Source organism: Octodon degus, unplaced genomic scaffold (assembly GCF_000260255.1).
Source record: "Octodon degus isolate 3935 unplaced genomic scaffold, OctDeg1.0 scaffold00079, whole genome shotgun sequence".
NCBI classification, from domain to species: Eukaryota; Metazoa; Chordata; class Mammalia; order Rodentia; family Octodontidae; genus Octodon; species Octodon degus.
This window is the reverse complement of record NW_004524655.1, coordinates 9,092,385-9,108,155: the sequence shown is the minus strand read 5'-3', so window position 1 is coordinate 9,108,155 and position 15,771 is coordinate 9,092,385. Positions and strand designations below refer to the sequence as shown.

The 15,771-nt window shown below is 55.8% G+C and overlaps 1 protein-coding gene across 1 annotated transcript in view; it reads left to right on the top strand.

Moving 5' to 3' along the window:
• Nucleotides 1-6: 6 nt before the first annotated feature.
• Trpv4 (transient receptor potential cation channel subfamily V member 4) overlaps nt 7-15,771 on the top strand; it is a 37,873-nt gene continuing 22,108 nt past the window's right edge. Inside the window, exons 1-3 of the mRNA XM_023720966.1 lie at nt 7-72; nt 13,064-13,262; nt 14,441-14,855. Coding sequence (XP_023576734.1) covers nt 14,470-14,855 — 386 coding nt within the window. The 5' untranslated portion in view covers nt 7-72; nt 13,064-13,262; nt 14,441-14,469. The remainder of the gene's footprint in view (nt 73-13,063; nt 13,263-14,440; nt 14,856-15,771) is intronic.

The window sequence follows — 15,771 nt, the reverse complement described above, 5'->3', positions numbered from 1 at the left end:
GCGGGCGCTGGGCGCCGGCCGGGATTCAGGAAGCGCCGCGCTCCCGGCCGCCGGCGCCCAGCGGTCTTGGAGGTGAGTGGACTCGGGGCCGGGAGGGTCAGCCCCGCCGAGGACCCCTCGCACCCTTGGGACGAGCCCCCGGCCCGCTCGGCCCGGAAGGGTCCTGCGACTCTGGAGTCCCAGCGTGGGGCGCGTGGGGTGGCGGGGGGGGGGCGGGGAGTGAGGGCCGGAGGCGCGGGTCCCGCGGGCGGCCGCTGAGCGCTGGATGCCCTTGAGCCGGGCACCACCTCGCCGGGCCCGGGCTGTATTACTCTTGAAATGGGTCCCTGGGCGTGTAAATCTGGGTCCCCGAAACCTGGGTCCCGAAACCTACCTGGGAAGGCTCTGTACCTTGGGGAACCAGGAAGAGGGATGGGGTTGGGGGTCGCTGAGATTTGCCCTTGGTCCGCGAGCGAGCGAGTTGGAGGGAACTAGAAGCACAGAACTGCCAAAAGACTACTTCTTCGTTACGGAGTCCCAGAGAGAGGAAAACCTGGATCCCAGCTCCCACCCAGGTAGTCTCTTGGGACAGGAAGAGGACCCTTCTGCACTGCTCCTGGAAAGTTCAGCGCGGGGCCGGCTGGCCGACACCCAGCCTTCCCACTGTCTCCTCCCCATCTTACAGAGGAGGAAAGCCAGGCTGCACTGGGGGTGTATCAGGGGCTCCGGCCGCCTGTCCCCGGCCAGCTCTATATCCAGGCAGTGCATGCTAGGATTGCCAGGAAGTGATGGGCACGAGGTGGGTCTGTGGCTGTTGGGTCTCAGTAGCTAAACCAAGGGCCTTTGGGGTGGGGGTGGAGGTGGCAGCGAACCTCTGACACTTTAAGCACAAGTCCTGGGCAAGCTTTGTTCTCGGGTGCTGAGAACCACTGGAGAAATCACACAGTACTTTTTGGGCTGGGGGCAGGGCAGGAGTAGGAGCCTGGGTTCTCTCATATGTAATGTGGGGTGCACCCCCCTTGTCCTGAGGAGCTTAGTTGGTGAGTGCCTTGGGGCTTGTTGGTCCCTAAACGTGTTCTTAGCAGAAGACCTGTTCATAGCTCTTTGCTTTTGAAGGATGGTGAGAACTTGAAAGGCTGGGGACCCCCATTTCTTTCTTTCTTTTTTTTTTTGTGAGTCACAGAACAGGGGTTCCCAAGCCCAGATGTCATGGTTCAGTCTGGTTCACTCCTGCAGCCAGCGCTGTCACTCTGGAGGGGGGCTCACCAAGGAAGGATGGTAGGGGGTGAGAGGCCGAAGGGAGGGTGTTTTATGAAAGCCCCTGTGAAGATGCTGGGGATTCCCCAAGGAAATCCAGATACATTACATTCAGGAAAGGGGCTGTGGGGGCTCCTCTGGCCTCAGCCACCTCCCCAGCCCCAAAGGTCTCTCCTCAAAGCTCTCTTGTGCCAGGGATCTGGCCTCACTGCAGCCCAAGGGTAAGAATGGAGAGGGCTTCCTGTCTCGGAGGCCCAACCACCCATACAGCTGTGGCCTCCAGGTGGGCAGCATCCTGAACTGTGGGCCCTTGGCAAGGTGTGCACAGGGATGGGTGGATGCGGGGTAGGCAGGTGCCCTTGAAGGAATGGGCCCACCAGAGAGCGCGTTTCGGAGGGTAAGCAGACCTGGGTGGGATGGGCACACTCTGCCGGTCGCCACACCTTGGAGAACAATGCAGTTAGAGGAAAGGGCATTCAGGCAAAGGCACTGGCACTCACTGAAACTTGACTTTTGCCTGTCACCAGATGAGGAGGGCTGGGGTTTGTAAAGCAATCATCTCTTGGGTCTAGTGGGTGTGGTGTGGATAGTGGGGGATCCAGGATCAGGTAGGTGGGCGAGGGGGGCTAGGTCAGACCCAGGCTGGGAACCAGGATTTTGTGGTCTGGAAAGTCCCCTCTGGATGTAGAGGGGTAAAGGTGTGAGGAGATTGGACAGGGAGGCTGTCCAAGTCCTGGGGAGGGGTACTGAGGGGACCTCAGGAGGTGGTAGAGGAGGCCTTGAGCCCTGGCCTCACTGTCCTGGGACGTGGTGGGTGCTCAGTACGTATCAACTGCGTGGTTCATCTTCTGGACAAATACTTAGGTTTTGGTGCTGGGAACTGAACCCAGAGCCTTCCCCATGCTACTGTTGTTTGCTTTTGAGAGGATTGAGTCCTTGGAGTTTCTTTGTGCCTTCCTAGCACAGTGGGGTACACAAGACACAGATACCAGTGCCTCTCACAGGCCCCCAGCTGCGGTCTGCCTCACTTTCCCCTATTTGACTTTCGGTGGAAATACTCTAATCCCCTCTTTTCCCATCACTAATAGTCTTGGGAGCCAAGAGAACATGTATTTCATGCTACAGGGCTCTCTAGAATGTTCCACATTGCTGATTTGGAGTGGAATTCAGTTCCGTTAAAGATTAATTCAGATCTCTTGAGATAGCTATGGTCCTGGGCCCTGTGGCTGCTGCTTTTAACTCTGGGTACAAGGTCCTTTCTGCTTCAGTCAGGAATGGGCAGTGCTAGCACTTATTGGTTCATCATAGTAGCAAGAATTTATTGAGTACCTACTGTGTGTTAGGTGTAGAGCCATACCTTCTCAGGATATCTGGGCCCAGAACTATTACTGTACCAGTTTTTCAGAAGGAAGACCTGAGGTCTGGAGAGGTGAAGTCAACTACTAAGGTGCTATTAGCCAGGGAGGGGGAACGTTGGGCTCTGAATCCCATCTGTCCTATTCCAAAGTCATGCCATGACGTAAGAGGCAACCTGGCCCCATTTGTTTGCACCCTCCAGGAGGTGCTCAGAATCAGGAGAGAGATGCTCCAAAGCACAGAAAGCTGAGGCAGGAGGATCGCAGGTGCCCGGAGTAGAGCTCAGTGGGAGAGCCCTTCCCTGACACATACAGCGTCCTGCTTCCACCCCTAGCAATACCAAACAAAATCTGTACCCTAAATTGTTCAGCCCCACTGAGGCCTGATGCTAAGGGACATTCTCTAGTCCAGAAAGCTTGGGGGAAGTCCCCTGCTCTTTCCAAGCCTCAGTTTCCTTATCTGTACAAGGAACTCTCAGTCCCCAGTGTGCAAGGATGGCCAAGGGACACAGCGGAGTTCCAAGACACAGGTCCTCCTCATCCTGTGCTGCTGGTGCCTTGTCCCTCAGCTCCACCAGGGTGAGTTTCCTGGCATGCTCTGAGGGCCCCTTCATGCCAGGGAATGGCAGGGCAAAGCTAGACTTGCACTGGGACCGAGGGCAATGCCTTTCCAACCACAAAGTATTTATAGGTGTTGCCTGTGTGCCAAGAACCGTCAACATTTCTGGCTTTGCCAGTGTAGTTAGTGCTTCACCGTTAGAGCCAGAGCCCAGCTGCCTGGGTACAAATCCTGGCTCCCAGTGAGTCCCCGGCCTCCTTTGGCCTCAGTTTCCTCATCTGTAAAATGGGAACATGAGGGCATCTGCTTTGATGGGTGGCTGTGGACAGTGACAGTTGTTAGCTCATTATGTTGGTAGTCCCACAGTCTTGCTGCATAGACATTTTACCAGCTGGCTCACAGCAGGGCTGGACCCAGATGACATATTCAAGTGACTCTGGTCCCTTGGGACTGGCTTGGCTTCCTGCCTAGAAAGCTATCTTGGACTCAAGACTCTGAGAGTCTGACCCACCTTGGTTCACCTCCCCACTGTGCCACCCACTGCTGTTGAGCTCAGGAAATGGCTTGGCCTCTCTGTTTTTGGGGTTGCCTCCCAGGATTTGCCGCAGGTCAGTCTTGCCAGCCTGTGGGTGATTTGGGTTGCTCTGGCTGCCACTCCTGCCCTGGCCTGGGCCCCCTGGGTTGGGGGACTGGGGGTCCCTGAGCTGGCCAGGCAGCAATGAGGAAGGGAGTCAGCCCCCGGCTTTGACCGTGACTCCAACTTCCTTCCTCCTCCTGAGCCCTTTCCTGACCATCAGCTTCCCCTTTCTGTCCCCAGCCTTGTCTGCTCCAGGCTGTGTGACTCTGAGGAGGTGACCCCACCTCTCTGAGCATGTTTCCTGATTGGTAAGGGAGAATCTCAGGCCACACCAGGCTCACAGGAAGCCTTGCAGTCAGCTCCAGATGAGCTCAGGGTGTTGGAAAGGCCCCAGCAGTAGGCAGGGGCGTGGGGGCAGACAGGGGCCATTACCCACGGGAATACTCTTAGTTTTCTTTGGGTAGTGAGTAACGGAGCCTGCCTCCTCTCTGCACAAAGGGCCCCTGTCTCCTGGGCGCCAGCTTTCCCCTGCGGGTGGGGTGGCCTGGGTTCCACCCCACTGACCAGGAAAGCTGACCACCTTCAGGGACAACTCCACGTATGTGTGATGGGGGTTGGGGCGCAGGGGTCTGGGAAGCCCCAGCAGGTAAGGGTGGGGCAGGGTGTCAGCCTGGTTCCCACTCTTGCTTTCCCTTGGCACAGAACAGGGGTCTGGGATCCGATGTGTGTAGGGAAAAGGCAGGCAGGCAGGCAGCAGGGGAGGGCAGGAGGAAGGAAAGGACAGGCCAGGAAGGCAGAGGTGTCAGAAGGCAGTGCCTCTCACATACAGACCCTGGCTCTGAGATCCTGGGGGTCACTAAGCCTTAGTTTTCTCATCAGCTACTCGTGGTAGCTGTCCTCCTGGGGAATGTTGGGTCTCAAGTCAGAGAGTGCTGTAGGTAGTAGGTGCTCCATAAACTTTGCTGGAGGATGGGAGGGATGAAGTCAGCTCATGCATTTCTGGGTAGGGACTCTGCTGGAGGGAGGGGCACAATAAGCCCCCCACCCCAACAGGGTTTCACTTTGCAGCTTGGACTTGTGGTGCCTCCTGTTTTCAGCCTCCCCAGTGCTGGGATTACAGGCATGCACCAGCATTCCCTGACTTGGTTAATGGTTCAGTGCCCCCAGGCGGGGGTGGGACCAGGCAGCAGTGTGCTGCATGTGGGACAAGGGATCAAACCCTGGTCCCCGCACTTGCCAAAGCAGGTGCTTAGTCTGCTGAACTATCTTGCCGGCCCTTGGTTTCTTTCACACTGAGTGATTGAATGAATGACTGATTGATTGATTCATTTATTCATTCATTCAGTGAATGTCTTGAGCAGCTATGAAGTGCCAGGTCCCATTTGGGACTGGCCTTAGGGACTTAGCAGTGACCAGAACAGGTGAGAGCCCCACACCCTCCAGGAGCTTTATTCCCCGTGACATCCTTCTAGTTGGAGGCCACTTTGGAGGTTCTGACACTCACAGCAACCCAGCAGCCATGGGTACTGTGATCCCCTCCCTCACAGAGATGTGGAAATGGGCGCTCTAAGGCTGAAGTGACACCCGCCAGGGTCACAGAGTTACTGGGGGCACAGCCCGGATTCACACTCAGACACTGGCTCTGTGCAGCACCCTGCTCCTGACTCCGATGCCAGCCTGACCAGTGGCTGCAAGGGGCATGGCATCAAGAAGGGTGGCCTTGGGGGACCTTGTAGACCAGCAGGGAAGAACTACTTGAATGCAACAGCAGATAGTTGTGACCTCAGCTGGGTCTCTGGGCCTCAGCTTGCTCATCTGTGAAGTGGGGTGGAGGTCATGCCTTCCTCAGATGGGAGAAGAGAGTGAAAGTACTCAGCCTGTGGGAGGTGAGGGACAAATGTCAGACCCTGCCTTTCTTTTCTCCTGGGACTCAGTTTATTCTTCTAGACATGGAGACAGTAGCACCTAACTTCTGGAGCTGTGACTTAGATTCAGACAGAAGGAAGGTGCCCTGTGAAGCTCTGGCCATTAGCCCCAGCCTGATTCCCTGGGCCAGAGGGTAGGTCAGCCGGGCAGGGAGGACCTCAATCGGTTTGTGCAGCCTCGGGCTCCCTTCTCACTTTCTTTTTCGTGAGCACTGCTCCTTCCTCTGCTTGGGCAGCCTGGGCACTTCTGCACACAGGAATGGGCAGCCAGAGGCGTACATGTGTGTAGGTGGCACTCCCGTGCTGCCTGGGCCTCAGTGTCCCAGCTGGGAATGGGCATTGGAGCCCTGAGAGCTTTCCAGAGATGGGAGAGCTGGAAACGGGGTGGTGAGAAGATCCTTTCAGGAGGCCAAGTCTCCGTGGAGTTGTGAGCCTGGCCTTGGGGCTGGGAAGCCAGGATTCCCGAGCCTGCTCTGGCCTGTCCTCTCTGGGCCTTGTCTTCCATCGTGGTTAATTCAGGGAGGTTAGCAACAATAGCAGAGCAGCCGCCCTTTACTGGGTACTTACCCCGTGCCAGGCAGCATGCTAAACATTTGAGTTATAGCACTTAATCCTCCCAACAGCCCTTCAGGCTACGAGCTGTTACTGTATTCTTTAACTAAAGTATGAATATATAATATATTAAATAATTACGGAGCAAAAGTGGGTTGACCCTTCCTGAGTGGCAGTCAGTATTACCCCCATTTACAGCTGAAGAACTGAGGCCCAGAGGAGAGAAGGGACTTGTTCCAGGCCACACACCGAGCAAGTGGCAAGTGGGGATCAGAACACAACTGGACCTTTGGGTGTCTGTGATGCTGAGCTGCATCTCGAGCCCCTGGGCCATGTTTTGTACTCCAAAATCCTCCTCAGGGACTGGGACTGTCCTTCATGAGTGGGGCTGGGCCAGGCAGAAGAGGGCCCTTGGGTTTCCAGGCCTACCTTTTCTGGGAATGGAGCTGAGCAGCGTCTTGCTCTGAGAAGGGCTCTGAGGGGGTAGGACGCCAGGACCAGGCTCAGATGGGAGGAATTAAGAAGGAGGAGCCAGGGCCTCCGGAGGCAGCAGCTTCATACCTGTGGGGCCCTGCTACAGGCAGGTTTCTGGGCAGACCTTTGTTCATGATTAATCCTCGTGCATCCCATGATGCCGCAGGGAAGCTGAACCCTGGGCAGGAAAGTGACTTGTCCAAGGTCCCCAAGCCAAGAAGGCTATTTGGATGTAATTCACACACCACACAACTGGCCTTTGAAGTGTTCTGCTCAGCAGTTTGTTTCTTTTGAGTATTCATGTGTGTCGTGAACATTACTGCTCTCAACCCCAGAACATTTTCATTCCCCCAGAAAGGAGCCCCACACGCACGAGCTGCCACCACACTCCTCCCAGCCCCTGGCAACACTATGGACGGGAGCCTACAACATGCGGCTCTGTGTCTGCACAGGGCACGCTCCTCACCATTAAGCCACACTGTCAGGATCCCAGTGACAGTTCACAGGGCCGCTCCACCCTCCCGGGTTTGCAGAATAACTGAGTGTTGTGGCCTCTCTGGCCTCTGCTCTCCAGGACCCTGTGAGTCACCCCAGACCTGCCCCACCTGGGTGGTGTGAGCACTAAGGGGGACACCCTCCCAGATGGGGAGGGGACCCAGCAGGACACTGGGGCTCTGTCTGCCCTGCACAAGTAGCCAGTGTGCAGCAAACAGGAAACGGGCTGGGCTGAGACCTACTAGGTAAATACAGGCTGGGGAAGGTGCCCAGTGTGTGTGATGCCCCCTGCCACTGCCCGCCAGGGTCCGGGAGCCGTAGGCAGCCTGGCAGGCAGCAGGTTTGGCTTGGCCAAGGGCTGAGTGCCCAGCTGGCTGCTTCCAGTGACGTTACTCTGGGCCCTGGGTCCAGCCGCTTCCCTGGCCATCTTGCCATCCTTGGTCCTCAGTGTGTCTGTCCACCTGCCCCTCGTAACATGTGCTGTGCATCACTGAGCATGAGCTCCAAGCTGGCCTCAAGCCCAGCGTTACCAGCCCTTGGTGAGTGACCACACCACTGGGGGGTCCTACGGGATCCCCATCCGCCTGTGAGGAGAGCAGGCCCAGAAAGGCCAGGTATCTGTGTCAGGGTCGCCTGTCTCACAGGCTCCAAGACACATGGAACAAGTGATTGCCTCTCTCTGAGCCTGTTTCCTCCCCTGACGGGTGCAGGAGGGGCAGGGCACGCGCTAGCGTGGTCTCTCCAGCACAGCAGGTGTTCACAGTCGTGTTCATCTGAGGGCAGTGCAGGAAGCAGGGTCCCATAGATTGGCCATGGAGCCCCGGGATGGGGCATTGAGGAAGCACACCGGGGCCGTCTGGGGGGTCTGAGCCCCTTCCCTGAGGTCTGACTCCTGCTGGAGCATCAGCTGCACCCCACTCCCACCAGGTGCACCCCTTCCCCACTCTCCATCCTCCTCTCTTCTGGAGCCTCAGGCCGTCCCCAGCCTTTGTGTGCCCAGGAACTTCCCATCACCTTGTCCTCCACGTGGCTCTGCCCTTCATCCCATCCCAAGGGTTCTGCCCTGAGCCCAAATGTCCCTGTGCCTCAAGCCTATCTATGTCCCCTTCAGGATTAGTGCCATCCCTCTGGTCTTCGCCCTTTTGCTTCTTTTTTTCCCTTCGGTACTGGGGATTGAATTCAGACCCTTCATACTGAGCTAGACCTTTGGCCTTTTTTTATTTATTTTTTATTTTTTTAATACTTTTTGTTTTGAGACAGAGTCTCACAAAACCACACTGCCTGGGCTCACGCTTCTGGCCCTCCTGCCCCACTCATACTCCTAGAGTGCTGGAGACTTACAGAAGTGTGTCACCATGCCTGGCTCCTCCTGCCCTTGAACAATTTCTTACTCATGGTGATGATAAATGCTGGGGTACGCTGGACATGAACTAGCCCTTACTCATGGAACTAAGGCTCTAGAAGGGGAGAGGAAAATGAACACAAGAATCTTTTGGGGCCGGGGAGATGGCTCCGTAGGATAATAAGCACTTGCCTAGCAAGTGTAAAGGCCTGAGTTCAATCCCCGGTTCTGGAAAAAGAAAAAAAAAAAAAAGAATCTTTTAAGTAAAAGTTTATTATGGAAAGGCTGGAAGTGTTGCTCGGTGGTACGCACTTGCCTAGCATGCATGAGGCCCTGGGTTCCATCTCTAGTACCTCTGTGTGTGTGTGCAGGTGTGCTCGTGCACACACACACACACACACACACACACACACACACACAAGCACTGCGAGGGAGCAGGAGCCAGGCCAAGCAGAAAAAGCCTTCCGGCTGAGGGAACAGCCCAGGCAAAGGCTGGAGGGAGGAGAAGCCATCAGCCTTCCGCCCAGGCCGGGAGCCTTCACCCTGCCTCCTTGGTGCCTTACAAACAGGTGGTGCCCGAGGCTGTTGGGAAACTGATCTCAGAGGAGGGACCCGGCTCTGCAGAATCCCCTCTGCTGGAGTGGAGCAGCTCTGCACGTCCGAACTTGCCCCCACATTTAAGCAGCTTTCCTTGGTCACAATCAGGAGGTTGGGATTTGGCAGAGTCGTGCCAGTGTTTCCATGAGGTCAGGCAGAGCTGCGGCAGCCGTGAGGATGGGCCTCGCTCACCCTCCCAGCGGGGCCGAGGGCTGGCACAGCAGCCTGCTGCCTGCCCCCAGATCCAGTATTCTTGGAGAGGCTGCCACCCACCCTGCAGTGTGCTGTTTATCGAGGGTTCACCCCACCAGATGCTGGCTCAACTCCTGGGCTTCTCACAACGACCCTGCTGAGATCCCCAGGGAAGGTGAGGAACTTGAGGTTCGGTGAGGCCAAGTAACTGGCTCCAGTTCACCCAGCTCCCACCTGACCTGCTGATCTGTGGGACATCTCAGTGGCCACTGCTGCTCTGTCCTGCTGGCCCAGGGGCCCACAGGCACAAAGTGCAAGACTTTGAGCCAGGTTCCCAGAAGGCCAAAGGGCCCTGTTTGGGGCAGAAAGGAAGGATTGGGGACCTTGGCTAGTGTGGTGGTGGGCCTGGCCGCCCTGCTTGGGACCGCGTGGCCCCTTCCCTGGGCCACTCCTGTGCTCCTCTGATGCACACTGCTCCTGACACCAACCTGTGGCTTACTTGGTCCAGTTTATTCTGCTCCTGTCAGAGGTTCAGCCCCAGGAGGGGCTTCTATTTTGTTCATAACTGGCACCAGGCCTGGCTCACAGTGGGTCAGCCCTCACACTTCTGTGGACTAAATGAATAGATGGAAGGCTCCTAATCCTGCTCCTTGGGCCCGGATCCTCCCTCTGCCCACTCTGCTCTGGCTGACGTCCGCGTGCAGCTCGAGTCCCATGTGTGTATTTTAAACCAGAGCTTGAACACTAGAAATAGCACATTTGAAAACCACTGCTGTAAGTGCACACAGTTGTAAAGATGCTGGGATGTGGGACAGTGACAGCCGTGCCTGGTGTGCGCCCTGTGAGGCTGCCCACTGAGGGTGTGCTCATCATGTGTGCCCCACTATGTGCCTGGAAGCCCTTGACACAGGAGATGGTGTGACCCGGCACCCGGCCACCTTCTCCTCCTGGCCCCCTCTTCTCCCTCTCCCCTCCCCACTGGGCTGGCCTGGGTTTGGAATGTGTAATCACAGGCTTCAGGGCAAATTAGAACAGGGAGTGAACTCTGTCCCCAGCCACAGAAAACAGGGCAGTGTTGGAGGGGGGGGGTTGCCACAGGGTGGTAGGGCTGGCTGCTCGAAAGGGCACATGTGTATACACACGTATTTACATGTGAGGACACAGATACCATTTGATGTGGGTGGAAGGAGCCCAGGGTTAGGCATTCATAGACCTTTACGAGGCCATCTACTCCCTGGTGGCCTCAGCCTCAGTTTTCTTGGCTGTGAAATGGGCACAGTATCCTAGCTTTGCTTATCAGGTTCCTGGGGGATCCATGAAGAAGAGGCTGGGAGGGGCCTGGCGGATTTTTTATTTTTTTTATTTTTTTATTTTTTGCAGAACCAGTTTGAACTCAGGCCCTTACGCTTGCCAGGGAAGCGCTTATTCTACTGAGCCATCTCCCTGGCCCGCCTGGTTGATTTTACCATGGCCTATGAAATTACAGGGTGTGGCACTACAACCTGTTAGCAAGACGGCAGATTAGAATCTAACAGAGCTGATAAGCTATGATAAGAGGCAACATCTGGGCTGGGGAGATAGTTCAGTGGACTAACTGCCTCCCTGGCAAGCGCAAGGACCTGACTTTGATCCCCAATACCGTATGCTGTAGGGGTCCTGGGCCCCCGGGCATGGTGGCATATACCTGTATAAGCCTTTATAGTTACAGGACCCTGGACCTGCCTCTTGTTGTTACAGAGGACAGATGCAACACGGGAAGAAACGGCACCGAGAACATCTAGGAGGCAGTTGATTACACCGTGGGCTGGATGGGGATCTCTCCCCAAGAATCGGGGGATTGGGGCTTTTATGGGGAGAACAAGGGGGAGGTATAGCAGCATAGTCGGTGCACTACAATTGGAAGGTTGAGTGACACCCAGGTGGCCAAGGGAGTTTAAACATCTGAAGTCACATTGCAAGGCCATCAGCTGAACAAGCACGGGTTACACAAACGAAGTGTCCTATTGTCAGGTTTGTCTGAACATATCTGTGTGGCTATGGTGGGCATTTGTGGCAGACTTTTATTTAAAATTGTCATTTTCAATGTCACAAAAGCTCTGCTACACAGAGGTATTGTAGGCCATGGCACAGGTAGAGAAAGAAACTGAGGCTCAGACTGGAATGGGCTGGTAATAATCCTTCCCAGCGTGGCTATGAATTGTGAGATACAGACAGGCTCAGCAAGGTACCAGATACCAGGCCATGCCCAGGGGACCAAGGGGCGGGGTACTGTGGGCTCTGCAGCCAGCTTCGGATTTTAATCCTGGCCTGTCAGCAACAGCTGCTGTGTGGCCCCAGGCCACTTAGCATCTCTGCACCTAGTGACTTCATCTGAGAAAGAACTACTGCAGACCCTGGCTGCAGCCCAGGGTTTCTTAGCCTCGGCCCGGTGATGTCGAGGTGGGTCCTTCTGCAGTGCGGAGGCTTCCTGTGTATTGTGGGGCGTCCTACGGCATCCGGACCTTGCTCCACTAGATGCAGGGGGCCTCGCTCATGCAGCTGCGACCACCAAGCATGTCAGCAGGTGCTGCGGAGTGTCCTGGGCCAGAGTTGTAGGAGGACTGGCGTGGGCTGGATGAGGCTCTCCGGCGGGTACCTGGCACAGGAAAAGCTGCCTGATCACAAGGGCAATGTGACACATTCTGTAATCTTTCTTTCTTTCTTTCTTTCTTTCTTTCTTTCTTTCTTTCTTTCTTTCTTTCTTTTTGTGTTTTAGGGACAGGTCTACAGGGTGTTCAGGTTCTCACTACTAGATTGGACTTGAAGTGATCTTCCTGTTTACATCCTCCCAAGAGCTGGGATTACAGGCATGTGCCACCATGCCCAGTCTCAACTGCCTGTCTCAATGTGCTCTGGGGGTGGGGCTGGCACAGCAGGCCCGGGGATCGAACCCCCGGCCCTTGTAATCATTTCATCATAACTCAAATGCTAAGCATCGTTGCCATGTAACCCGCCAAGGCTGAGTACCAGCAAGTAAGACTGAGTGGGGACGTGAGCCCTGCGCTGGCTGACTCCTGAACTCCTGAATGCTCCCAGAATGGGGCTCCTCAATGGCGGGGTGCAGGTGTGGGCCTTCCCAGCTGGACTTGAGAGCTTCCCAATGGGGTCTGGGCTTCCAAGAAGCCCCAGATGGGGAGCCAGGTGAGGGAAGAGGGAGACTAAGAAAATATTACCTGCAGAGGGGACCGGCCTGACTTCAGGGTCCCCAGGGAGGCAGTGAGGGCTGTGGCTGGGAGTGTAACCCACTTCCTCTGTGCCTGGACCTCCAGACCCTCTGCCTGCCTCAGCACAATCCCATTCCTGGAATGCAAGGACCAGAGTCGCAGCAGTCACAAGGGCCTCAAGACCCTGACATGGCTCTATTACTGCAGGTGGACAGGCGCTGACGCTGCCAGGGGTCCTCCTGGGTGTTGCCACGGAGTGGGTGCCTTGCATGCCTGGGGACTTAGGAGGAGGCGCGGACACACTGGTTTTACAGAGGGCAAACTAAGGGCCCAAGAGAGGAACAGGATCGTAACAGGTCATACAGTGGCTCATTACCAAGGCCACTGTCCAGGTCTGTCTGACTTAATACCTGTGCTCCTGGCCTTTGCGTCCTCCACTGGTGATAATAACTTGACAGCCCAATTGTAACCCCCTGCGCGCCACTGGATATGGCTGATCTCATTCCCACTGCCTGTGACTCTTAGAGAAGCTACTGCCGCTGTGTCCATTTTACAGAGGTGGAAACTGAGGCCCGGGAGCTCAAGTGACTGGCCCAAGAACACACTATGTATCATCAGTAGAGCTGGGATAGAGCTGCAGTCCGGATGACTCCAAGTCCAGGCACTGCCTCCCTGCTGCTGTCTGGCAGGTGCTATCTGGCTACATCCCACCTCTCTGGTGGCCCAGGTCTTCCCTCATAGCAACTGCAAGCAAGGTGGGAACCAGTTTGTTTGTCCCTGTATGTGTATGTGTTGGTCAGGGAGCTCAAGAGAGGGCTTTTCAGACTGTCCCTGGCTCCTGAGTGCGGTGGAAAGAGTTCCAGGAAATTGGCCCTCAATGCGCAGCCCCGCCTGGCCCAAGCACACTGCCAAGGGCAGGAGGCCAGCAGCCGGCTGTCCCGCTTATTCTCAGCCGCTGCTCCTGCCTGAGCGTTGGGCATGGGAGCCGGGTGGACTTGTCCCTTCAGGCTGTGTGTCAGCCTGTCTGGAGGCCTCAATTTCCTCCTCGGAGAACAGGGAGCAAAGGCTGCCCTTGTCTTAGGGCTTTTGATGCCTGCAGGGTCTCAGAAAAGCACTAGAGAGATGGCTCCCTGTGCCAGGCCGCACAGCCTAGGAATGAATGCACAGCGGGGATGGAGGCTGAGAGTGAGGATGAGGGCCAAGGAGGGCTTCCAGAGGGAGACAGCTGAGCTGGGGGCCCAGGTAGGCTGGAGTCATCCAGGCAGAGGAGAGGGAAGAGCCAGGGGCTGGGAGTCAGCTAAGATCTAGGTATCGGGGAAGTCACCTGAAGTCTGGGCACCTTGATTTCCAGTTCTGTAAAATGGGGATCACACTGATGGGGGAGACCAGAGGCCCCTGACGCACATAGGAGGTTCATGTGGGTTTTCTGAGCACCCACAGAGGCTGAATACCTTTGTAAGCCCTCCTCTGCAGTGGGCACTGAACTGGGGCCGGGCCCGTGGGATCTCTGGGAATCACCCTTGAGGTTCAGACACCCTCAATTCTTACGGGGTAAAATGCCCACTTGCTTCATGTGCTTCAGAGGCTAAATGTGGAACCTGGCTGTGAACCAGGCTCTGGAGTTGGCTCGATGGGTCAGTGGAGGGCTCAGGGTCCCACTGTGACTCTGAGGCCCTTCCTCCTCTTCCAGCCGGTGCCCAGGGCAGCTGGCCGGGGGCAGACCTGTGTCTTCAGATTCCTAAAAGAGGCCCCTGTTGCAGTTCCCGCCTGAGGCTGGCTGCTGACCACATCTGGGAGTGGCCGCTTCAAGCCCTGTCATTACAACGGTGGCTTTGAAGCAGCGGGTGGCAGCGCTCTTTGCTCACGTTGGAGGGGGCTTCCTGAAGCCCCCACTACTGGTCTGGCTCTGCCTGACTCCTCTCCTTCCCTGCAGGCTGAGGGGTGCAGACGGACACAGGCAGCATGGCAGATCCTGGTGACAGCCCCCGTGCGGGGCCTGGAGAGCTGGCGGAGCCCCCCGGGGAAGAGAGTGGCACTGCTGGCGGGGAGGCCTTCCCTCTCTCCTCCCTAGCCAATCTGTTTGAGGGGGAAGAGGGCTCCTCTTCACCCTCACCAGCTGATGCTGCTCGCCCTGCTGGCCAGGGTGACGGGCGCCCCAACCTGCGCATGAAGTTTCAGGGTGCCTTCCGCAAGGGGGTGCCCAACCCCATTGACCTGCTGGAGTCCACCCTGTACGAGTCCTCAGTGGTGCCCGGGCCCAAGAAAGCACCTATGGACTCGCTGTTTGACTACGGAACCTATCGTCACCATCCCAGTGACAACAAGCGGTGGAGAAGAAAGGTCATGGAGTGAGTATTGTCGGCTGCCTGGTCAGCAATCTCCTACTCTAAACTGGACCTGCCTATCTATTCTCTGTGGATGAGGTTAGTGGGTGAACATCCACAAATCTGCCCATAAATCCATCTATCATCCATCCACCCATCTACTAATTTATCTGTCACCTATCCATTCCTTTATATAACTGTTGACCCATTCATTCATTCATTCATTCATTCATTCATTCATTCATTCATTCATCAGCTTTTTCATTCACATCATCATCCAACCACCACCCTTCTACCCATCCATCCACTGGTCTGTTCACCTACCCAACCAACTTTGCCTTTATTCACCATCATTCATTTATTATCTACCGACCTCCCCAGGCCCCATCCTCTTACCTGCTTCTGTGTTTCCCCTCTCCATCCGTCCATACCTTCCACCGCTCCGCATCCCTCTGCTTATCTGTCCATCTCTAGCCAACCATTGAGCCATACCATCTGTCTTCCCCTCATCTGCCACTTACTTATCTAAAGGTCCATCTGTCCTCCAATCTGCCCACTGTTCCTGTTCATCCAACCATTCAGCTATCAAACGATTCAGGAATCATCCATTCATTCCATCTTTAGTGCTTATATTCCCTCCTTCCCTTCCTCCTCTCTGTTCTTCCTGTTCCCCCCTCCTCTTCCTCCTTTCCTTTCTTTCCTAACCAGTTAATTTATCCAGCTCTCTATCTGTCCATTTATTCATTCACTCATTCATCTATTCACTGACTCATTCACTCTTTCATATTTTGCTCCACTTTCCTTTCTGTCAGTCCAGCTGCCCATCCACCTTCTCCTCCCGGTCGAAACCCAAGCTACCCCCTCTCCAAGTGTCACCCTCATTCCTGAGCACCTCATGGCTTTCTGCAGCCTCACTGAGATTTGGAAGCTTGGCGCTGTG